The 24,774-nt window shown below is 43.7% G+C and overlaps 1 protein-coding gene across 1 annotated transcript in view; it reads right to left on the bottom strand.

Annotated features, from left to right (window-relative positions):
• The window catches only part of LOC147890476 (ubiquitin carboxyl-terminal hydrolase 3-like), a 33,049-nt gene extending 18,640 nt beyond the window's left edge, over positions 1-14,409 (bottom strand). The window contains exons 1-5 of the mRNA XM_087390408.1: positions 14,150-14,409; positions 11,998-12,114; positions 10,955-11,053; positions 10,594-10,782; positions 10,341-10,522 (exon numbers count right to left, since the gene is read on the bottom strand). Coding sequence (XP_087246534.1) covers positions 10,341-10,522; positions 10,594-10,782; positions 10,955-11,053; positions 11,998-12,114; positions 14,150-14,266 — 704 coding nt within the window. The 5' untranslated portion in view covers positions 14,267-14,409. The remainder of the gene's footprint in view (positions 1-10,340; positions 10,523-10,593; positions 10,783-10,954; positions 11,054-11,997; positions 12,115-14,149) is intronic.
• Positions 14,410-24,774: the final 10,365 nt, after the last annotated feature.

Raw genomic sequence — 24,774 nt, 5'->3', positions numbered from 1 at the left:
ACCATAATTGAGATGCTCAAATCTTTCATGCCATAAATGAGTGTCTACAATAACTAAATCTTTTACTACATGTGCCTCTACAACAGCCCGTCTCTCTGGTAAGTGTACAATGTTGTTATCATGCCTAGAGTCATACACAAAACAACGATAACCATCAAAGATGGCTCTATAAGCAGCTGTAGCTATGGCTGAAATAAAGATCAGATTTTTCTTAATGCCTAGAACATATAAACATCCAATAGAGTGACTGCATCAACTGAGACTGATGTGATTTCCACGCATCTCTTTTTCTTCTTGCCATCACTCTGACTAGAAGTAGATGAAGTATCAGCATTACTCTTAGGCTTGCTTGAGGGCTTGCCTACCTTGCCTTACCTTTATGCTAAGAGGCAAATGCTTGATCTGCATTCACAGAGGCATTCCAATTTGCACAACTTGGCTCCTCCTACAGTAGCAATGTGACAAGCTAATCAAAGGTACAATGGTTGCGATTACCCATGGTCACCAACCTCAATATACCAGCAAAGCTTGATAAGAATCAGCAAGTCTACTCAGTGTCATAGACACAACTTGAGGTCTAGCAAAATCTCATCAATATTGATCAGCTCTTCTCTGGCTTTCCTCTTCTTCCATCTTGACACCATCCAACTGCTTACGCAAAAAAGGCAACTCTAGCTTCATTCCTTATCTGAGATAGAAAAGCCACTCAATCCCACGCTGCATTTCCTGTCCTACAAGACCGGATATGAGGGATAATAATCTCTTCACTAACAAGGCAATCAAAGCATGTGCCCGGTGCATCTCTACCATCCCATCTCACCTAATCCTGCGTAGGAGGCACTGCGGCAGCAGTGGTAGATGAGGAAGAGCTAACGACAGTACCACCACGTGGCAACGGGAGTAATGGCAGCAGGTTCGTGGGACACAGACCTCACATCAAACCTTACAACAACATGGCAACCAACACGTGGTGCATCATATATGAGCACATGAAACCCAAACCGGATGAAATCGCAATTCACTTTGGCAACGTGAGATAGTTCACAATCAATGCGAGACTCCTCTGAAGTAAACCACGGTACCCAAGATAAAATGCCTCGCGCTGGAAATTCCGTACACTCTCGGGAAATGTGCTGAAACTGTAGAAGTTGAATCGCCAAAAGAGTGCTGGGAGAGAAGGGTAAGCAGAAAAACACAGCACTAGGGCCCAGAAATAAGGGCTGGAGGTCTTTATTGCACTAGAATAAGGCTTTGTACAACTGGCTCTCACAAGAGCATGGACTGAGTACAATCTGCATGTTCTAGAGCTCTGAGGCTCTTCTTTTATAGACTTAGCCTCCAACCCGAAAGCAAGAGCTTTCTAATAAGCTGGGGCTAGCTTTTACCTTTTTCCTAAGCCTAAATTAGGCATACTTTTCTTGGAAAGCTGAGCTTTTCCTAAAATCAGCTTTAGGGGGCTTTTCTTGGAAATGGCGCTGGAATTCTTGCTGATTTGGCCTTGTGGGGTCCTCCATAAAGTAGGCGCCCACATCTTGGTGCTTTTTGCCTTGTAGGACCTGCTTTTTGCACTTTTTCCTTAGTTCTAGGTACTTTTTGCACTCCTCTTGGTCCTACACATTGGCACAAACAAAAACCAACACTTTAACCCGTTAGGTTAGACTAATGCATTCATTCTAGTTCTTGGACTATTTTTAGTCCCTTGTGGGCGTCCCCACAGTTCTCTTTTTACCAATGCAAGGCAAAAGTAAAAACAATAAAACTCATTCTTGGTTAACCAACTTTACCATTCTTTGACCAAAGTCGATTCTAATAAAGATTACTCTTTATTTTCTTAGGAGAAGTCCCAAATGGTGACATCCCGTCAGCTTCTAACAGTTGTCCTCAACTGAAAAGCTTCTGAATCTTGATACAACTGTAGAGCTTGAGGATACTCTAAGAAGAATTCCTCATCTACCCACTTGGGATCAAGTGCCAAATAATTCTTAAAACTTGACAAGGTAACTTCACATAACCTTGCCTCTGGGTCCTTTCTTCTCTTTATGATATACAATTTGTTCTGGTTGGAGGATCTCCTCCATCTCTTCCACCTCAAGTGGCTCTTCTTAAACTGGTTCTAGTCCTTGATACTTCTTTAGAAGACTCACATGAAAAGCATTGTGAAGCTTCCAAGTCTCAGGCAGCTCTAGTCGAAAAGTGATTCCATTTATGGCCTCACTAACTCTGAATTGTCCATAATACCTGGGAGACAACTTTCGGTATACTTTCTCTTTTCCTTTCGTCTTTCTGAGCTGTGCTTTTTTCAAACCTTAGTAACACCAGTCTCCTTCTTGGAGATTCATCTCCCTCCGACGCTTGTCTATTGCCTTCTTTTGCTTTTGTTGAGATCTTTCAATTGCTGTCCGAACTTGAAAGAAAGCTGTATCTAAGTCTCGGTCATATTTTCCGGCTGCAAAAATCTCGTCCTTTGTTTTGAGGATAGGTGGCAGCGTCACCTTTCCATAAATAACTTCGAATGGGGCTTTTCCTGTGCAGCTATGAACAGTGTTATTGTATGTAAATTCCACAAGAGGAAGATACCCTTCCCATTTGAACTTTTGCTCGGCTGCATAGCACTTGAGAAGATCCAATACCGTGGAATTGGCATTCTCACCTTGTCCATCTGACTGAGCATGAAAAGAAGATGAAAAGTCCAACTTCGTCCCCATATTATCAAATAATGCTCTCCAAAATAAACTAGTCATCCTGGGGTCTCAATCACTAACAATCGACTTAGGCATCCCATGGTGCTTAAAGATCTGGGCCAAAAACAATCTAGCCATGTGGTCTGCCTTAATAGTTTTTCTTAATGGAATGAAATGGGCCCGATTGTTGAACCTATCAATGATAGTCCATATCCCATCATTCTCGTATCTAGATCTAGGAAGATCAAAGATGAAATCCATGGCAATACTTTTTCATGGTCCCTGCCGTATGGGCAGCGGCATGAGAAGTACTGGGGTCTTGTGCCTATCATACTTTGCGCCAAAAGAAATATCTCTCAATGGCATGTGTAGTAGACAAAATATCTCGATGCCTTGCATAAGGAGGAGCATGACATTCTTCCAAAACTTTGGCTCGCATGGCTTGAGTCACACAAAGATGATCATCTTTCATGAGAAATCTGTCTTTCAGTGTATACTGGCTCGATGATACTCCCTGCTGAATATTTCTCATGGTCTCTCCGAAATCTGGGTCCTATAAATAAAGCTCTTTCATGGCCTCCAAGTCCCGGTGATACGCTATGGTTACATTATTCACCTTAGGCCTTCTAGATAAAGCATCCGCAATTCTGTTTCGAGCTCCAAAAAACCGGAAGAACTCCCCACCAAGCACTGGCACTATTTGTCAGGTGAAGACTTAAAATCTTTAACTTGAAGCTTCTCGCGATAGTGCCCCGTTTTGAAGGCTATATCAAACTGACAAATATATTGCAAAGCATTTTCAGTGACTTCATACTTTCCATTAAAAGTAGTGAACTTGACCTACTTACCACCTTCCTTGAACTCTCTGCTTCCAGATCTAGATCTCCTTCTTCTGCGCTTATGATGAGAGAGTCCCCGGGATGTAAAGAAGATGAGGAAGAGGAAGAAGAAAAAGGAAGAAGATGAGCATGAACTAAGGGGCTTAGCACATGGGAAGAAATAGGATGGGAATGGGAAAAGGTGGTCCCAAGTGCTCCCATGCATATTTCTATCCTATTCCCATCTCACCATGTGCTAACAAAAAAAGAACTAAGCATGGGTTGAGGAGGAAGAGGACACATGGCATCATTTCATGTGTTTAAGAGGTGGGGACCTTGTGGGGACAAGGACACATGTCCTCCTTCCATGTTTTTGAATCCCTAAAAAAGGGGAACCCATTCTGGCTGCCAGGGTCTAGAGGCCATGGTCCAGGATGGGAGAAAAAGTGGCTACTCCCATTCTAAATCCATCCTAGACCACTTGGTGTAGAATGGGAGTAATGATGACAAAAATATTCCCATCCTAAACCCATGCTAGCCCCATCCATGTGCTAAGGCCCTAAGAGATCTCCTTCCATGCTTTCGGCTTCCCCTCCCGTGAGGCTTCGAGCTCCTCCCTCTTTTTCTTGGAGTATGGCGCTTTTGGTGTGATGCAAGACTCCGAGAACACTTCCTTGAAGAATGTGAATGCTTAGAAAAGTCTTTTGATGGAGAAGTGAGAGAAAGTTCTTGACCTCCCTTTTCTTTTGGCGACGTTGAAACTTACTTGGTAATCATCTCCTCGAATAGATGCTGAAATCGAGACTTTCGCTTCAGAGATTGAAACTCCCTGATCTTTTCTTTCACAAATCCTTCACTAAGGTCATCTTCAGATCCCTTAGAATGCTTCTTACTAGATCGCCTAGAGGCTGAACTAGGCCTTTTGGTAGCTGAACTCCCATGCTCCAAAACCATGATGTGGGAGATGGAAAATTGAACCCACCGAATCAACTTGACTAGGCCTAAAGCCAATCAACTGCAAAGCCCCTACTCTTTTCGAGGAGGTAAACGCTTACAGGTGAAGACCAGAGCCGTCCGATGTGCGATAAAGTATGGGTGGGTATGGCTCTTGGTTGTATGGTTCAAAGACTAGTCCAGGGTTTGGAACGATATTCAAAATAATATAGGTGATTTTATGTTGCCCTACGTAGCAAGCCCGCTCTGAGTGCCGTGCAAACCGGCGGAGGTGATTACCGAGGTCTCTACCCACTCCATTGAGTACCGTGCATCTCCCGATATGCGCCTGCGATTTTCGAGGTCTCCCAATATGCGCCTGATGGATGTCTTTGCCGAGTCTGTGGACCGTTGCTACCAAAGAAAGTGGCAAAACCACACTCTGATACCACTGAAACCCAAACCAGATCAAATAGCAATTCACTTTGGCCCCGTGATATAGTTTGCACTCCGCTAAAGCAAATCGCGGTACCTGGGATAAAATGCCTGGCGTTGGAAATTCCGTATACTCCTCGAGAAACGTGTTGAAACTGTAGAAATCGAATCACCAACAAGATGGAGTGCTGGGAGAGAAGGGTAGGGAGAAAAACACAGCACTAGGACCCAAAAATAAGGGCGGACCCTTCGAAGGTCTTTATTGCACTACAACAAGGCTTTGTACAACTGGCTCTCACAAGAGCATGGACTGAGTACAATCTGTGTGTTCTAGAGCTCTGAGGCTCTTCTTTTATAGACTTAGCCTCCAACCCGAAAGCAAGAGCTTTCTAATAAGCTAGGGCTAGCTTTTAGCTTTTTCCGAAGCCTAAATTAGGCATACTTTTCTTGGAAAGATGAGCTCTCCCTAAAATCAGCTTTAGGGGGCTTTTCTTGGAAATTGCATTGGAATTTTTGCTGATTTGGCCTTGTGGGGTCCTCTATAAAGTAGGCATCCACATCTTGGTGCTTTTTGCCTTGTAGGACCTGCTTTTTGCACTTTTCCCTTAATTCTAGGGACTTTTTGCACTCCTCTTGGTCCTACACATTGCCACAAACAAAAACCAACACTTTAACCCGTTAAAGGTTAGACTAATGCATGCACTCTAGTTCTTGGACTATTTCTAATCCCTTGTGGGCGTCCCCACAGTTCTCTTTTTACCAATGCAAGGCAAAAGTAAAAACAATAAAACTTATTCTTGGTTAACCAACTCTACCATTCTTTGACCTAAGTCAATTCTAATAAAGATTACTCTATTTTTTTCTTAGGAGACGTCCCAAATGGTGACACCACATAGGATAGTTGGTGCCATCAAGCTTATCCTCACCTCCAAGCATCCCAAAAGATCATTGCTGGCCATTTGTTAGAAATGACCCAACAGAGGATACACGCAGCGGAAGACTTATAGTAATGCCCAGGAGCTCACACAGTGTGATGTGCGGGGTGTGGAATCACAAACTTCTTTACTTAATGTGCGTCACATAGATGTGCAGACTCATCAATAGACAATGAACCAGCCAAATAGAGAGACCACCAAAATATATATTTCCGTCCAAAACTATGGACACAATACAAAAGAGACAGATCCAGAGTCCCACCAATGATGTGGTCCTCTGATCTTACCACAAGGTCCTTCTCCTATCTGCTGGCTATCTCTAGACTCGAGCCCGCGTGCTCCACCTCGAGCTTCTGTAGACTTTCCGTCCAATGTGTTCTTCTCCACCTTACTACTTGTGAATCAGCCTAGGTGGGCAGCCCCTGCCAAGCTTTGTTTGCAACACACAGGTCCCTGTTCCACTGCTCCAACCTGCTTGTGAATGGCTGCTCCAGAAGGTATGATGATCACAACACCTTGCTGCCCTAGAAGACAGCCAAGGTCCAGCCTCTAGGAACTCAGTCTGCAGCTCACCTTCAACTCTCCGTCACCCCCAGTGTGAGGCCCAAGGGAGTGGCTCCTGGCTGCTCCTGCTTTTGCTGCTGGATGTTGGATAAATACTAGGGCATGAAGCCCCTCCTTTTTAGGCCTAGGGGCCTGTCAAAAAACCCGACCAGTCTGTCCCAATCTGGGCCGACTGGACAGACCAGGTTGGCTGGCCCAACCGACCTGGTTGGCTCAGCCCAACCAGCCCTTTAAGGGCTCACAAAACTAGGCCTTTATGGCCCACACTTTTAGGGCTTTTGGCCCTCCAATCTAGGCAAGGGCCCAGCCTATATAAGGGCCCTAGCCAGGCCCTTTTGGGCTGCTGCTAGGCGGCCCTTTGCTGCTGCTGGAGACCCTTTTACAGGCTGTACTCCTGCCCATAGCCTCTGCCATCTGCCCCGTATCTTTCTTCATGCAGGCGCCTTCCTGCTGCAGCATCCTTGCCTCCTGCCAGGCCTTCACCAGCCCCATACAGCCATGTATGCATACCGTACCCTTCCGTACTGCTGCACAGTCTGTCCTTGCTGGAAATCCCTGCGCAATCAGGCTGCTGCAGGTCCCTGATGTCCACGTGTCTGCCCTGTACATCAGGAGCTCCACGACTTGCCAGGTACCCTTCTTTCTTCTTTTGGGGCACATCCTGCCCTAGGTCTCCCTCCCCCACGCTCTCCTCATTTGGGGGCTTACAAATGGGGAGGTGACCTTTCCAACACCATTGCTATCAAGCAAGAAAGCAAGAAATCCCCAAATATCAAAATGTATCTAAATGCAAGTGTGATAGCCTCAAGTTTATGTCTACATAAACTACTGCTCCAAATGCACTTCTGCCCAGTGAAGGTGACTGCTAAACCTGAAATGAGAATCCCCATAGGCATGAGGGCCCATGCACACCAATAAGAGCAAAAGCCCCAAACTCTGCAAAGGAAATCGCACCAAAAATAGGGAGAAATCAGGGTCAAACCCTGAATACACAAATCTCCAAGTGATTAGACAGTCAAAGGGAACAAAAGCCCCAATTCTCAATCGACCAAGACCACCAAAAAGTCAAAATACAATCGATGGTTGACTGGTGACGATTTTAAATCAGTCGAAATCGTCCTCTAAGAGTCAAAGTCCACCTCAAATCAGTCAATAAACTCCTCAAACCATGTTAAGACTGCAGCTGAGTTGAAATCTGAGCTAAAACAGCTCCAGAACTTGTAAAAACAGGTGGTTTTTAGCAAAACAAGTTCTAAGAAACAGCAAGGCTGAAGTCGGAAATAGCAGTAGACAGATCGTCCTGCCTCAAAACACCTGCAGCAGATGAAAAACAGTCCAAATCTGCTTGAAATCACTGAAAACAAAGTGGTTTTCACCAAACCAGGCAGTTTTGGCAAGACATTTGGTTTTGACCTTGAATGAACAGGGTTTCTATCAATCAGTGTTGCCCAGCTTCAGCAAGGTTGAATCTTGCAAAACCTGTAAAAGCTGACGTGGCCGTTTTGTAGAAATAGGTGGTTTTGACTGAAAATGGGCTGTTTTGCAGCGGTTTTTCTTTTGTAAGAGATTGCCTAGCTGTGTGAGGATAAGGGACAGCAGTCTGAGGTCAAAATACAAAAACCAGATCCGGTCCTGAGAAAACCAATGGCAGTTTTGTTTGAACAGGCAGTTTTTACCTGATTTGAGCCTATTCCAGGAGCTATAGGCACAGCAACAATGCCGCCCAGCTTGGTGGAGATCAGAGACAGAAGATCTGAGGCGAACCACTCAAAACAGATCGGCGGTTTTACAAAAGCACTCTCGGTTTTGCAGATTTGAAGGCAGTTTTGCAGGCCACTGCTACAGCAAGGATCACCCTTGAGTGGAGAAGGGGATGCCGATCAAAAACAAGTAAAATGAGGACAGGAATTGAGGCTGAAAGCCTGCTCTGATACACTGTTGAGTGGAGACTGAGTGAAGCTCAAAGTTGTATTGCAGGAATGAAGACTGAAAGTACAAAGTACAAAGGACAAAGTTCGACTATAAACCCCAGCTTAGGACTAAGTGTCCTAATCCTAGATAAGACCAGCAGTACTCCCTGTACTGATTGTCCTAAAAGGACTAAATCTAGACTACAAGGCCTCATACCAGGGAAAATGTGGCAACACTTTAGACACACACCTGCCCCTCTGCTGCCTGTTCAAAGCCTCTTCTAGCCCTAAGCAGCCCCAGACATGCTGCTCCTGTTGTTCTGCATGATGCTGCACATGCTGCAGGCATGCATCTGTCCTTCACCTCTTGAGCAGTGCAAGGCTACTGAAATCCAATAGAGGAAAGGTGGTTTCTAGATATTATGGCTTCACTTTGCCAGCCTGATTGGGCTGTGCATATTCAAGATCTACTTTGTCTCTTTTACCTCTCTCATGTGTGAACTATCCTTGGTTAAAGTCCACTGCAAACCATATTAGCTGCAGCTAGAGACAGGCTCATTTAATAACATAGTACTGAAGCACCTTTGCTATATCCGTAGCAACTCCAAATTTTGCAAAGCTTGCAATAGAACAGGGCTGTACTCCATCACTTCATGAACCAGGGGAGCACATGACTGCAGCCCATATTAGCTGCAGCTACAGACAGGCTCAGTTAATAACATAGTACTGCAGCACCTCTGTTGTAATCCATAGCAACTCCAAATTTTGCAAAGCTTGCAATAGCACGGGGCTGTGTACTGTGGCCATCACTTCATGAACCGGGGGAACAACACCAGACATGCTGCCTGCTGTTCCATATGATGCTGCACATGCTGCAGCCATGCATCTGCCCTGCACCTCCCATCTCTCCAGAGTTGTGCAAGGAAGGCTACTGAAATCCAATAGACATACCTTTGTAAGACTAGAATATATGCAAGATCTACTTTGTCTCCTCTAGAGACGCTTTTACGACAGATCAGACAGCAACAGACATTGATAGCACCACAGGACACGGGCAGGTCAGTCACAGCGACATGTCATGGATTTTTATGCAATTAACTCAGCGCACAGTTTTTTATATGAACCATATTGGATATGGACATTTTGGACTTAAGTAGTTAGCTCTTTAAAATAACATGAGTTCAGAAGATTACTCTTTATACTGGAGACATCGATTCAGGGCTCAGGATTTTTTTCTTAGAGCTGCGTCATGTGCTCCCCTGGTTCATGAACTGATGGGTGCAGAGGCCACAACACTCTGCCCCACACTATTGCAAGCTTGGAGTTGCCTACTGATTATAGCAGAGTGCTGCAGTACTATATTATTTTTACTGAGCCTGTCTGTAGCTACAACTAATATGGGTTGCAGCTGACTTTAAGCAACAATAGTTCATACATGAGAAAGAAAAGAAAGAAAGATATGTGACTGTCCTCGGGAGGCCTCACAGGCCTATGGGACAAAGTACAACAAATGGAAAGAAAACTCATACAAGCCGCAAAGGGCTGAAGCAAAGGGCAGGCTAAGGCCCTTGGTGAGTAATATGCTAAGCTAAGCTATATATCTCAACTGAGACTCAGTAGCCAAAACAAAGCCTTTGGCAAGGACGGTGCAAATAGTCCATGTGGGATCAAACAACAGTGTCTAGTTGAGACACTCAATGTGGAAAGTTCCCCACAAGGACTAAATTAGACAAAGGAAAACTCTAATAGACATAGTTTGCACATGGTTGAGAAAACTGAATGTGGAAATTTCCCATAAGGACTAACTTAGACAAAGTAAAAATGTACCAGACATACTTCAAGCGACCCCTAGGGCATGAATATGAGAAATCACCTCCACCCTCCCTCCATTACACAGAGGCACATGCCATGCCTTTCCCTTTTGAGACAGATAGAAGCAATATATAATCGTGCCTGGCTTTTTATGCCCTCTAATATTCGACAAAAGCTAATTTTGTACACCAAACAGATGAAGACACCTACATTCTGGAGGAGCTGACAATTAAGATAAGGATAGAGGTGTACCTGCAACACTTATCACAGAAAAACTTGTCCTCGGCATTCAAAGTCTCAGTAGAGCTGAAGTTACGGAGACAACTTGTGATGGAGCTATTTTGTTCAATATCCAAGCTAAGGTCAAGAAATGTCTCATCTCTTGCAGTTATTGTTTCACAGCACAGGCAACGTGTCTCGTTAGTCAAAGTTCCCTGCAAGTGACGTATCTGATCAGTCTTCCTCACCACTGGATTCACCAAAATGCAAAATATCAATGACATACCTGAAAGAGCTTGTGCACCCAGGTCATGATCAGTTGTTGCTGGCCGACAAATCCAGAGCCATTAGCTGTCCCATTCATTCCCTTCTCTTGATGCCCTGCATTTACCAAAGCTGCAGCACTTGCTTTTGCCTCCTTCTCTAGTATATCCACTAGCTCATTTAGCAGATAATTCAGGAATTCATGAGCATCCTGCAGCAAACCCTCATGTGAATCCATATGCGCAGTCTGATTTCCTAGACCAGTTTAAACAGATCCCCTGAAGGATCTCTGAGACCCCGATAAACACTAAAGCAATCATTTCACTATCACCAAAAAAGAAATGATTGCAACCACAATACATGGAGGTGAGATAGCAATATACCTGGTGCATATAGCTCCGAAAAAGTTCATTTTGCTTCTTCACACGCTGCACAAAACGTTTTGGAGCAATGACGCCAGTCTTTTTCTTTTGACAATTGATCTGCTTGGTCCATTCAAAGGCAACTGCTTCAACATCCTTAGTTGACTTAGAGCACTGCACATGATGCTGCTTGCATGTCTATTAACAGAGATAATGTACCCTTTATCGCGATCGCTTATTGTAAAAAGCCAGGTCATTATATCAGTGAATGCAGGGAGAATTTGAAAAAAGAGAAGAAGAAGGAAGGTGGAATGTTCATCTCAGTCTCTAATGCTTCAAATGCTGACAAGGATAATGCTTCAGTAAATCCTGTGGCTGATGAGTGTTCCTCTTTTGTATGCATTTATGATCCCAATCAATGTGAATGGTACTTAAGATGCAATTTGCTATTTCGACAGTAGTGCATCTAGGCACATAACTTCCAGGAAACATTTATTTGGTGCCGCAAGCTCTTCTTTGGTGCAACTCTTGAAATTCCCAATGCATGCCTTGTGTTCAAAAGATAGGTTGATGCAAGGTTATTTTTCTAGTGTGGTATTAGAGGAAACTTTGATATATGCATAGGTTTTCTCTAACAGCTGTGTCGTATCTCACGTCAAGGAAGTTAAGTCTCAATTTTTGCGTCAAGTGCTGCATTTGGCAACACAGGAAACAGATTGAGAGACCTTGGAGTCAACCTAGTTCACAGTTGTCACAAAAGCTGAGATATGCAAGGGAAGCCTAACGGTAGCTTTAGAATGACACAGTTCCTTGTGGGTCTCCTGTTAACATTGATAACGCATCTCATTTTGTTCATATCTCTCCTTTTGATTTCCCATGAAAGGGGTTTCGCCAATGTGTTTTCAAAGATATTCATGTCCTAATTTGAAAACACCTACTCAACACACCCAAAATCCTCATCTATATACATAAACAAGCATACAGCCACGTAATCACATCCATAACACATCATACAGTTCTTAGGTCCAAGAAAAAAGAAGATGCTAGGAATGAGAAAATAAAACCTGTACAAAAAGGTCTGAAAGGCATGTGAGCAGATTTTCATCGCTTTCTCCAATGGTTTTGTCTCGACTTCCATAGTCCAACACTTGGTCCCTAAATGGCACACAAAAATAAAGAGCCTGTACATAAACATGTTTGAATTACTAATCGAATAAACCAAGCCTGAACCTCCATAACTAATTACTTAATATTAGTCCATACAACAAGGATAAAAGTTGCTTCTGAAATTCGACAAGAAGCACTCTTGACTCATTACAGGTCTTCAAAGTTTGCTTTTCTAGGTGAATATAAAACTGGAAGGTCATTATATTCAAACCCATCAAACAATCTTAACAATTTCTATATTATTGAGCAGTCCCTTCAAACTGATAACTGGAGTTGCTATTCTGGTTTGGAAGGCATATGCTATGCCTTTTGCTTGTTGCAAGTTGCAAGTATATAATTAGCTGCAGATGTGTAATTCTAATTTCAACCCAGCTTCACTTCTGACATCTTCTATAAACTAATCCACTACTTGTAGTGCACTGACTAAGTCTCTCCTCAGAATAAAGTGAGCCATCTTGGTAAGATGCTCAACCACCACTAGAACACAATCATATCCTCCTTACGTTTGTAGGAATCCATGGAAATCCTCTCCATACATAAACGGAGCCTCTCGTGGACTTGACTCCTCCACGAGCATACACCATACCACAGCTTCCGTCCTCTCCATGGGCTCATACACTTTGTGCTAGTGTCTTTATATTTATGCTGCCCACTTATACGCTCCGTCCATTCACCTCGTTGTATCTGGTTTAGTCTCATAGACCCTTAGATCTTTCAAAGAGTTTAATAACTTTCTTTTCTTCTTTGGTTCTCCCATCTATCTCTATATTTCCAATGGTTACAAAAGACCAAGTAGCTTCAGCTGTTCTACCTTACTTGACACGAAAAACATCAATGAACATGCTCTTTGGCCAAAAGAAATTTGGATGTCCCCATACGAGCTATCATGGCACCCACCTTGGTCAGCACTGAGGGCTGACTGTGTGCCCACAATTACGGCAGACCAGGGAGCTGGAACAGTCCCAGCCATGTGGCCATACATGGGGCCTTGGGACTGGTGCAGGACCAGCAGAACAGGAGCAACTAATGGGGAGGCTGGGGCCATTTATAGGCCTGGCCCCAGGTTGGCAGAACATCAGACCAAGTTGGGCCACCAGCAGCAGACTTAGTCGGCCAAGAGAGGCTCTGCAATACAGGCTGACGTTAGCTGATGTTAGCTGCTGTACAGGCTGACGTCATCCTATCCCTGCTCTGACCTGTTGATGACCTGCTGTAGGCTATGGCTGTAGAACACTCCTGTACTTGGCCCCTTTACTATTGCCTAATTCAGCAACCTAGTGACGGGAAGGCAACAAATTGAACCTGGTTTATTGCCTTTTCTTTGTTTGTATCCATTTCAGGCAAAAGAAAGGTCTTTCAAATGCAAAGAAACAATTTAATGTCAGCTATCTGCACGGCACTGAAAATAAAGAAATGCAGCCTTCTCCTTCGGGATCCAGCTTACTCTCTATGGTATCCCCTTGCAAAACCCTCACTACGCTCAATAGTCCTTTTGGAATCCTCTCTGTATTGCATCTGTATTGCAAAGAATGAAACTATAATTGTTTGCTCCTACTGAAAGATGCTTTACATGTGAGCCTTTTCACACTACCAAACGATCTCCCTTAAAGTGGTGGATCATGTGAAAAACTCGCCTTCTTTCTTTGGTCCAGTATGTCATCCTTAATGGCTGTTTAATGTAGCGACAGGCTGGTAGGTTGGAGAACGTGCAAAGAAGATTTTTAATAAAAAAGAGAAGATGAAGCGAAACCTAATGTTAAGTGGAACAGGCAGCATCAAATTCTCGTCTCGGTATAAATTCCCCTACAAAACAAACATTGTGCTGAACAAAGGTACTTAGGAGATAATATTTCCATATTTCGTACCCGCACCTAGCACACGCACCGATACCTGTGTCTGTAATTCTCTAAGCTCTGCTGCTAGTATTGTCAGTTCCTCTGAAACCCCCTACCTTAAACACGAATGATAGCTAGCTATCGGATTTGTTTAAACACGAACAATAGCTATCGGTACAAATATCGGGGACATACGACAGCGTCAGACGTATACCTGCAGCACGCTGTTGCAATAGCAGGTATTCCCAAAATTCTCGAGACCAAAGTAACGTTCGCCTTCAGGAAACTGGTCCCCTAAGGCCTTCTCAAGTTTTGATCCAGAGATTCCCATACCGGAGCTAATTGAGATGGCGATACACTTTTGAAGACAGAGACGAACCTCATACTATGATCAGCTAATCAATAGCCATACGGGACTCCAACAATTCAATAGCATTGTCTTCTACTTCGAAAGACGCTGACGAACTTTTATGCCATTTGAATTGGCCAGACTTTGTAGGCATTTTTACATATATTTATATATATATATATATATACGAATGCCATGTCACCTCTTGAGGTTTACCGTTCTTTAAGGCCTCGAGTGCTTAGTGTCTTTAAAGACTCCTAGAATGTGAAAAAGACATGCAAGATTGGCATTCATCGAGCTTATTCACTCGCAAGAATGGCTGGAATTTTGTAGCCAACATGAATGCGCATCACTAATTCTAGTCCTCCGCCCAGACGAATGCACCTAACGTGCCACTTTTATGCTTCTTGTTTCTCCGCATTCTTCTTCCTACCACATCTTCTTCGACTGCCAAATTTCGGGCTTGACCTGGAATCCAAGTAGTATGCAAGGAGAAGAGTGTGGCAGGCACCATTGGTTTTATTTGCTATGAGGAATGTGTATGGCAAGCGAAGCCTCAGTGTGTAAAGACCCTTAGGGTGTTTACAGACATCGACACAGAACCCACTTTGCATCTTTTATTTATTATCCTCATTTCTACTAATTTTATTCGAGTAAGAAAGCAAGCTCGTTCTCATGTCACTATTCCAAAGAATATATTTCAATTAATGTTTTGCCAAAGAAATTGGCAATGAAAAGGGCATAAAATTTAGGAACATCACGAGATTTTTTTGAAATAATACCATCAAAATTATGCTTTTGTTTTTTTGGGTACGTGTGTAACATGTTGAAGCATCATGAAATAACAAAAAGCAACCGATCATGAGGATCTATGATGAGCTACGTGACCTCGTGATAAGAGAGAAAGGAAAACATGGTGCTAGGCTCCCTACAAAGATAATAAGAGGAGACAAGGGTACTACTTCTACCATTAGTCCACCTTGTTATCACAATTTATTATTGGTATCACCATGTTTGACACCTACATTGTTAAGTTGATTTGGTTACGATTATCCATGTTTTCTTTTTTTCTCATCTTTTTCTCTACACAAAGTTATTCTTACTTCAATTTCTAGTTTGACGAAAGCTCCTTCTCGAATGTACTTTTGCCAAGCAACTTTGATCGTAAATGGTCTACAAAGTCATCACGCTAAGGGAATGAACATTAGGATTTGATAGTAATCTAGTTTACGGCTTTGTGTCCCCACATATCCTTCGAAATCCATCCTCTTTTGACATAAAACTGGGAAATTATTATTTGCCCCCATGCCAAGGGTTTAGAAGGGAGGAGGCAAGAGCATAGGAGGATGAGAAGGGTGTAATTCGAAATTGCTACTAGTGATTTGAATGGCGTTTCACATCTGTGCCAATTCAACATTCACAAGTGTAAATAATTTGGATATATCATGAAAACATGAGGCAAATAGAAGAATGACGTTGTGTGGATAAAAATGAAAATATGTTTTTCACTTGTTGCATGCTGATGAGTTGGTGCATAGCTATGTACATAGCTAGTTGGTGGTGGAAATGAGCTATGGACACTCTCAAAAAAGACTCTACACTCATGTAGATATTTTTTGAGATGGTAGATACTTCTACGGGGATTCTTGGATATGATGAAAAGCAGGTGGATGCACCAAGTATTCCAGAGCAAAAGATGTCCAACGTGTCATTTGTGTCACTTTGGGGAGGTCATGTGTTCAGTGTCACATCTTCATGGAGTTTTGAGTGGGGTTCTTTTTTATGTGTATAGGATCAACAATAAATGTATTTGGGGAGGAGACATTTTCTTTGTCTTAGCTATGGGCATTGGATGGAACTTTTGGCTCATGAGGTGTGGGCAAGTTTTGTGTGAATGTCTCAAGAATTATCTATGGACAAGAATGTATGTAACTAAGGTCTAAAGTGTCATGGGGGTAATTGTGAGAGTGGAAGAGTGGTAAAAAGAAAAGCATGATGTGGCTGGGATTAAGAAAAGCATGCATGCAAAGGTGGCTACGTAGCAAGGAAAGAAGAGCTTTTGGAAGAGGACAAAGTCGCATACATGGAGGGAGCTTCTAGAGTGGCAACGCGATACAGACTGCAAGGTTCTGGAGGGAAGGGGACATCGAAAGCTAGAAGGGAGGGGGATGCAGAGAGAGGAAGGACGGGAGCTTGAGGAGTGATGGGCTTGATGGCAAGGAGGTCATTGTGATGGTGGGAGGAACGGGCGACGCCAAAGGAGGGAGCCAATGTAGTTGGAGCAAAGACTTAGGAGCATTGAGTACTATCATAGCTCACAAGGAATCACTGTCTATAGCACATACAACATGCGTGGAGTTGAATGGAGCTTGAAGCGTGTTGCTTGAAGGCTGCACCACTTGAAGGTGCTGGCTGTGTGGAGGACTATTGAAGGCCATTGAAGGTTCAGAAGCTAGAGCTAGAACATGCATGGAGCTGCCAAGAGATGCTCAAGGAGGTCGGTTCAATAGAGGCCTTAGATGCCACTTTGGCTCACTAAAATGCTTCATGGAGGTCATGGGTTGACTGTTATTCAACGTATACATTCGCTTCAAGGCTGACAACAAAGAGGTTATGGCTAAGCAAATGCCCAGTGATCCTGAAAAGACCTTAGCTCTGGAGGTTCCCAAAGATGACGACCTATTGTAGTTGGCTGAGCAAGGTTTTCTGTTGAAGGGTGGCTGTTCTATGTACTTACAACTGTGGGCAGGAGAAGCCATAGTCTTGACTATGCATGTGGATCTTGAGAGAGGAAGAGAACAACTATAGGAGTGCCTTGGTAGGATTTTGGAAGAGGTAGTATATTTCTTGTTTGGAATTGCATGAGGAAGGTGTTGAGGGTGTTGTAGAGAGAGCATGAGCTTGCAATAGCTACGAGTTGAAGGCAGAGAGGCCTTAGCCAGGGGTGCCAGATGCTAGTCACTGTCCTTTTGCTTTGTGGTCGCGCTATAATTAATAGCAAGCAATAGGAAAAAGGCCAAGGAAAAGCTATCTAGTGGCTCATGAATGATCACCCAAAGAGTTTGATGCTGCTTTGCTAGATTGTGGGAGGTTGTGTGGATTGCCATTTGTTAGTCAAAAGTGAAGGAGTGCAATTGATTTGAAGTAGTAGCTTTTCTACTTATATCAAGGGACCATGGTGATCACAAGGCCAGCAGAACCTCTTTTGGATGATGTGTTTTGCTTGAACTTGTCTAGGATGAAGATTCACAGGGTTGAGGGAGTCTATGGTGTCTAGTGTTTGGGGTAGGGGTGAGTATATGGAAGAGATTGCAGTAGTTATAAAGGTAGTATAGTGCTCTATCTTTTTTGCAATCAACATCATTTAAAAAGTGGACTAAGTTTCAAAAGGGGGCATGCCATGTATGAAGAAAAAAATGCTCTCATGAAAAGTCAAATATGATCCTCACGCTATGGTTATTTATTGATATGGGAAATTCCACACAACCTATGAAGTACTCATGGGTAGAGCGGAGTCGCTAGCAATCTTACCTTGGTGTAACTTATTTTTGATGGGCTAGCAATAGGTTCTTGTGATTCTATCCCCATGTTAGGGGCAGGTCCTTGTGGCACTATTGCTACTTTGTCATTGGATGGACCTGCAAATCTAGCATGAATGGGTGTTCCAAGCATTGGTGGAGCTATGAGGGGGTGGGTCTTAGGCACCCAGATATACTAGTTACAAATGTAATAGCCTTGAGCTTGAAGTAGCCAATTAGGAATCCACCTAGGGTGGCACCTTTGCTTCTTTCCTTTTGATGCGTGTCTTCTTGCTTGAGATTTCCTTGGTTTGGAAGCTTGCAGTCGAATCAGTGTGGGAAGTATAAGTGGAAGCAAGGCTACATGTTGAGATCGATTCTCTAAAGATTGCCAAGTATGGGCTAGAGACACTCTCCTTGGAACCCAATAGGACTCCTTCCTCTTGGAGGGAGAGGTGAGGGTATGGGTTGTTGATGTGGCATGTATAGCTAGTACTACCCTTTTACCTATCCTCATAGTGCCATGATGGTGGTATTCCCATTGAAGTTTGTAGGCACCTCCTTGATGTCAGCAGAGGCAGGTGAGGAAGCTTTGACTATACTTAGTGGACCCGCGATCGTGCTGACTAGGGCTAGTGCCATGTTGGACTTACAAGTGACCAATGGGTCTGAGATCCCAGAGCAATCGAGATGTCTGAGATTCAACCATCAGATTTCTGAGGTGTTGTTGTGCGTTTGCACCAGTCAATTTGGCAATTGATTGCCTTGCCCAGCACCAGATTATTATGAGGATGACTTGTTCCTCCATGGCACCTATAAGCATCACATAACATCGACTTGCCATGCTATGGTTATTTACTGATATGGGAAATTCCACACAAACTATGGCGGGTGAGATCTTACCATTTATTGCACGTACCATGACAGAGGTGGGCTCAAGTGCTACCTATGATGCTAGAAGTTGGGTGCACACCTCATAGGATACAAGGCTGTGACTTGTCTCGAGGTCCACAGAAGCCTCCACTAATCAAATAGCTTCCTTGCACAATTGGAAATCAACCTGCACTCTAGTTGGTGCAACGGTTAAATCATCCATGAGGTTTAACCCTTCCACAGATGCCTTGCAAATTGTCATCTGACCTAAGTGTTTTGCCTTGGCTTGTGAGGCTCTAGCTTCCTCTATCGCTTTTGCTGCCTTATGGAGTGGCTTTCCCAATGGATGGCCTACAACATTTGAATTGTCAAGTGACTGTAATAGCATTTGAGCTTACTACCGTTGATGTAATCATCTATTTCGACTCTATCAAGGGTTACTATACGACACGACCCCTATGGGGTGATTTCCACAACTCTATATGAACCCATACCATGATATTTCAACTTGCATGTATTGTTCCTTACACTGTATAATAGTGCAAGATCACCTTCCTTAAGGTTTTCCAAGGTTGCAGTCAAACCACTTCTTATTGTGGAGTTTCTCAATCTTGATACTTTATGCTACTCTCAGTCTCGTCTCATCGATATTTTCAAAGCTCTAGCAGCCTCTTAGGAATAGCATCATCTAATAATCTACCCCTAATGGCAACTTTGAGGCTTGGGACTATGAATTCCATAAGCATGACTGCTTCAACCCCAAATGCAAGGCTAAAGGGTGTGCAGCTAGTAGCGACCTTGTATGCCATTCAATATCCCATAGGGCTACGGCATTGAGTTTGTGTTCTGAATAATTACAGCTGGCCTCCACCATGCATGTCATTGTGCAGCACAAGGTCTTATTCAAGCTTTCAGCTTGACTATTTCCTCCAAGGTAGTAGGGTGTAGATTTCTTATGGATGATGAGGAACTCACTCATTAGAATGCATATTGTGTCATTGATAAAATGTGTTCCTTGATCACTCACAATTTCAAGTGGGAGGCCAAAGCGTGATATTATGTTCTTGTGTAGGAACTTAGCAAGATCATCCTCACATTCGCTATCCTAGTGGCCTTGGCCTCTATCCAATTTCTTAAATAATCTGTGGCCACGATAATATATCGGCATGTGTCCCTTTGGTTGCTGGATTGATTGGTCCTACAAAATCAATACCCCATTTTTCAAAGGGATAATCTATAAGGACTCTTATTAGGAGCATATAATCTTGGTTGTGGGGTATGAAGGCTCATTAATAGGGGTCATGTTTAACAAGCTCAACAGCATTTGCAAAGAGAGTCGCCCATCATAATCTGATTTGCAATACCTTACGGGCCATAAGCTCTCCGGCAAAATGACCACCTATGATGCTTGAATGGGCTTCATCCAGCACCTCCACAAATTCATGTTCATAGATGCAGTGGCACATTATACCATCCTTGCCCATGCGATGGGGTTGGTGGACTATTAGTGGGTATGGTGTCGCGTCCTTGATGAGTTCTTTGGCTTGGTCCTTATTAAGGGCCTTGTCTTGGGGGAACCCATTGGCTAAGAAGTGTCCAATCTCCTATGCCCATTTTAGAATCAGATCCATAGGGAATAGTCGGGCATCCAAAAGATCATCCTCCACTGCTGGTGCCAATTCTCCATTTGGGATACGAGGAGAATTCAATTTGAAAACAGTGGTTTGCAAGGTGCTCAACACGACATTGCTGATCACTTATCATGTGTCAGATCTAGAGAAGAACCCACAGAAGTCAAAGATGACTAGCCTAATGCCACATTGTTCCAAATCAAGGCCGTCCTAGAATGGTGTATTAACATCATTGGATATTAAATTACAAGAAGACCCCCACCAGAGTTGTGGCCCGTGGAAGCTTGCAAACTCATAATCAAAGTTGCATCATATCAACTCATAGCGGGCTAATTGTACGAAATAGGTATAGGTCAGATCATGTGTAGATGTGTCATGTCACATGAAATCCCACTCATCAAAGGAACTCTACACATTAATTAAAAGAATCTAGAAGGAGACCATAGTAGATATATCTGATAGAGGTGGGACACTGCAATCCATAAGGTCGTAGTAAAGGCTAAGGAAGTGGATAGGAGCCAAAGAGCTGGCAGAAATCTTCTCTGGGAAACACTCACAATTGTCAACAAGCAATCTCTAAGAGCCACCCTCAAAGATTGATTGGTCCTACAAAATCAATACCCCATTTTTCAAAGGGATAATCTATAAGGACTCTTATTAGTAGCATATAATCTTGGTTGTGGGGTATGAAGGCTCATTAATAGTGGTCATGTTTAACAAGCTCAATAGCATTTGCAAAGAGAGTCGCCCATCATAATCCGATTTGCAATACCTTACGGGCCATAAGCTCTCTGGCAAAATGACCACCTATGATGCTTGAATGGGCTTCATCCAACACCTCCACAAATTCATGTTCATAGATGCAGTGGCACATTATACCATCCTTGCCCATGCGATAGGGTTGGTGGACTATTAGTGGGTATGGTGTTGCATCCTTGATGAGTTCTTTGGCTTGGTCCTTATTAAGGGCCTTGTCTTGGGGGAACCCATTGGCTAAGAAGTGTCCAATCTCCTATGCCCATTTTAGAATCAGATCCATAGGGAATAGCCGGGCATCCAAAAGATCATCCTCCACTCCTGGTGCCAATTCTCCATTTGGGATATGAGGAGAATTCAATTTGAAAATAGTGGTTTGCAAAGGTGCTCAACACGACATTGCTGATCACTTATCATGTGTCAGATCTAGAGAAGAACCCACAAGAGTCAAAGATGACTAGCCTAATGCCACATTGTTCCAAATCAAGGCCGTCCTATCATGGTGTATTAACGTCATTGGATATTTAATTATAAGAAGACCCCCACCAGAGTTGTGGCCCGTGGAAGCTTGCAAACTCATAATCAAAGTTGCATCATATCAACTCATAGCGGGCCAATTGTACGAAACAAGTATAGGTCAGATCATGTGTAGATGCGTCATGTCACATGAAATCCCACTCATCCAAGGAACTCTACACGTCAATTAAAAGAATCTAGAAGGAGACCATAGTAGATATATCTGATAGAGGTGGGACACTGCAATTCGTAAGGTCGTAGTAAAGGCTAAGGAAGTGGATAGGAGCCAAAGAGCTGGCAGAAATCTTCTCTGGGAAACACTCACAATTGTCAACAAAGCAATCTCTAAGAGCCACCCTCAAAGATTCCTCAAGGGACATATACATCGCCACTTTGGTGGCCAAGGTAGATGTAGCCATGCAAGAGTGGGGAGCTATTGAGGCAGAACAAGCTTGGTTAAGAAGCATACAACTATGGCTAGCTATAGGGGACTGTCCCTCAAAAGCTTTTCTTCAATCGATGAGGAGAAATCAACAAAGGGAATGAATTGACAGAGTAGAAGATAACCAAGGTAGAGTGGTCACAAACCTGGCACATCGTAGACATTTTTAAGCATCAATTGAGTGCAATAGTTGGCCAAGAGGCTCTCCAAGATGGTGAATGGGCAACATGCACATAGGAAGTACTCTCAGGAGTTGGCTAAAGAATCTATGATTTCCATAAATTGAATCTAGCTCAACCCTTTGACAAAGACAAGTTGGAGGAAGCCTTTAATGTCATGGCCAATGAGAAATTGCTTGAACAGATGGTCTTAATGTAGAGTTTTTTCGTGCCTTCTGGGATGTCCTAGGGAAGGATCTCACGGACATGGACAATGATGCTGTGGATAGAGGAAGTCTCTCAAAGGTGTAAATTTGGGGTTAATGAAGCTCTTCCCAAAAGACAGAGCCACTTGAAAGTGGGCGATTGGCGGCCCATCACTATGCTGAACACCTCATACAAAATAATCTCTAAAAACATTGGTGATTTGAATAAGGGACGTCTATGGAGAAGTGGCTGACAAAGAGCAGAGCAGGTTTGTAAGAGGGCGTGATATCTATGAGAATATTCTTAATGCCGCGACTACCCTTGACCATGCTTGTAGCACTAGCTAAAAAGTTATGATGTTCAGCATCGATCTTGACAAGGCAGATGATAGGGTTAGATGGGACTTCATCCTTGCTATGATGGAGTGTTTGGGGTTCGGCCAAGGCTTTGTGAAAGAGGTAATGTTGGCGCTATTCTTTGCATCAACGGGGGGTCATGGGCTGCTTTGAGCTTAGCGATCAGTCAAGCAAGGATGCCCAGTGGCACCCCTCTTGTTTGTAGTAAGTACAGTCTCCCTAATGAGCATGTTGAAGAAATAGATCGACGGAATCAATCCAAGGGATTGTCTTCCATCCGGTAAGCTGCTCAGCAACCAGCTCTTTGCGGACGATACTATGTCGTTCATGCAAGAAGAAGAACGTGGCAAGGAGAGCCCCTTCAATGTAATGGAGGCCTTCTATATAGCTTTGGGCTCCAGGTGCAATTGGCCGAAGACATTCCTGACTTGAACGAGCCTAGATTCCCCATCACATTATGTAAAAAGTTTGGGTGTGCAAATTATTCAAAAGGGTGAGATTGTTAGGTATTTAGGAGCCCTTATTGGTTTAGATGTGGCCCTAAGGCAATGGTTCAACTAGCTCAAAGCCCGAATCAAGTCCAAACTCTGAGCTTGGAGCGGCGTGTGCCTTGGGTGGAATGCGAGATGCATGGTCGTCCAACACATCTTGTTGGTAACAATTGCATATGTATCATCAATTCGGCACTTCAAGAAAGCACAATGGCAAGTGATTGAGGCTCTATTATGTGGGTTCCCTTGGCCCGAAGAAGGAGGAAAGAAGTGCATGCACTACATTCTATGGGAGCCCCTTAAGGCCCCCAAGCTTCAGGGCAAACTCAAAATGCCACACATCAGAACTAGGAATATGGCCTTGATTGGTAAATGGTCGCCCAAGCTTTTTGAGAGTCAGGCCCCTTGGGTTGAGGTGGCCAAAGAGTTCATCACAAATGCTAAGAGTAAGGGTGCATGTCTTTGGAGAGGCATGGCATGGCATGAAAAATTATTGTTGTCATGTGGTGGGTTTTGAATCAATCTTAGGGCTAGTCAAGGCTGGAAGGCCTGCATGGCGCATCTGAAATGGAAAGGAAGGAGAGGGCTTCGAGGAGATGGCAGTCTCTTTGAGAACATTTGGTGGACCACTGCGCCGGATCACAATGGAGAACCGTTTGCACTTCATGACCTTCCAAGAGCGAGGAGTCTCATTAAGAAGGGCTACATGTGCTAGATGGATCTTTAGAACCCTTACAAGGTGGATTGGAAAATTGTGGATGAGATCCATGCAGAAGGTAGGATCATGAAAGACGAGGCAAGGCGGAACTGTTATGCACGACCCTAGAACAGATACCTAAAGGATGGGCAATGAACATGATTACAGTGATGACAGAGGGAATGGCAAACGGGCAAAATTCCACTGCAAAAGTTTGAAGCGCAACATGTCCTGGTGGAAAGCCAGACTAAGAGAGGTATGGAAGGGCTGCTCGGTAGGTAAATTGAAATTTCGGTTGTGGAAAGTTATCGATAAATGGTTTCTAGTTAGGATTAAACTAGCGAAAAGAATACAGATTAACCCCGAATGTGCGCTACGTGGATAAAAGAGCTAGAAGCTATCCGCCTTCTACTCTAGAGATGTCCGATCGTCAGGGAGACCTGTGTAAGCTAGAATTAGCGGTGGCGGTGAGGCAATCAGGTCTCATGGCGAAGTTTATGATCGACTCCCATTGGGTGCTATTTGTGCTAGGTGACACACAAAATCTCCCTTCCATACTTGTGGCCAGCTAGCCCTACCTCAGAGAAGCAGCTTACTAGGGAGTTGGGATGTAAGTAATAAATCAACTTTGGCTTCAGATTACCAGTGATCACTGCGATTATCAAGTCTTACTTGTGAGACTTTAGCAATATTCTGGAAAGAGAAGACCCAATGGTTAGCACTGCCATTTTGGGGGTCGATAGTTTCTTAATACCTGGTTAGCACCGAAATGATGTCTTCAGCGTAGGTCCCAGGGCTAACCCCTCGTCGACCAAGTTTTGGATATGGGTTCGCTTGTGGGATTG

The sequence above is a fragment of the Dipteris shenzhenensis genome, chromosome 19 (assembly GCF_047967505.1).
Source record: "Dipteris shenzhenensis isolate YYH24624 ecotype China chromosome 19, Dip_SZ_1.0, whole genome shotgun sequence".
Lineage (NCBI taxonomy): Eukaryota > Viridiplantae > Streptophyta > Polypodiopsida > Gleicheniales > Dipteridaceae > Dipteris > Dipteris shenzhenensis.
The sequence above is the reverse complement of the archived record's forward strand: the minus strand, read 5'-3'. Positions and strand labels throughout refer to the sequence as shown.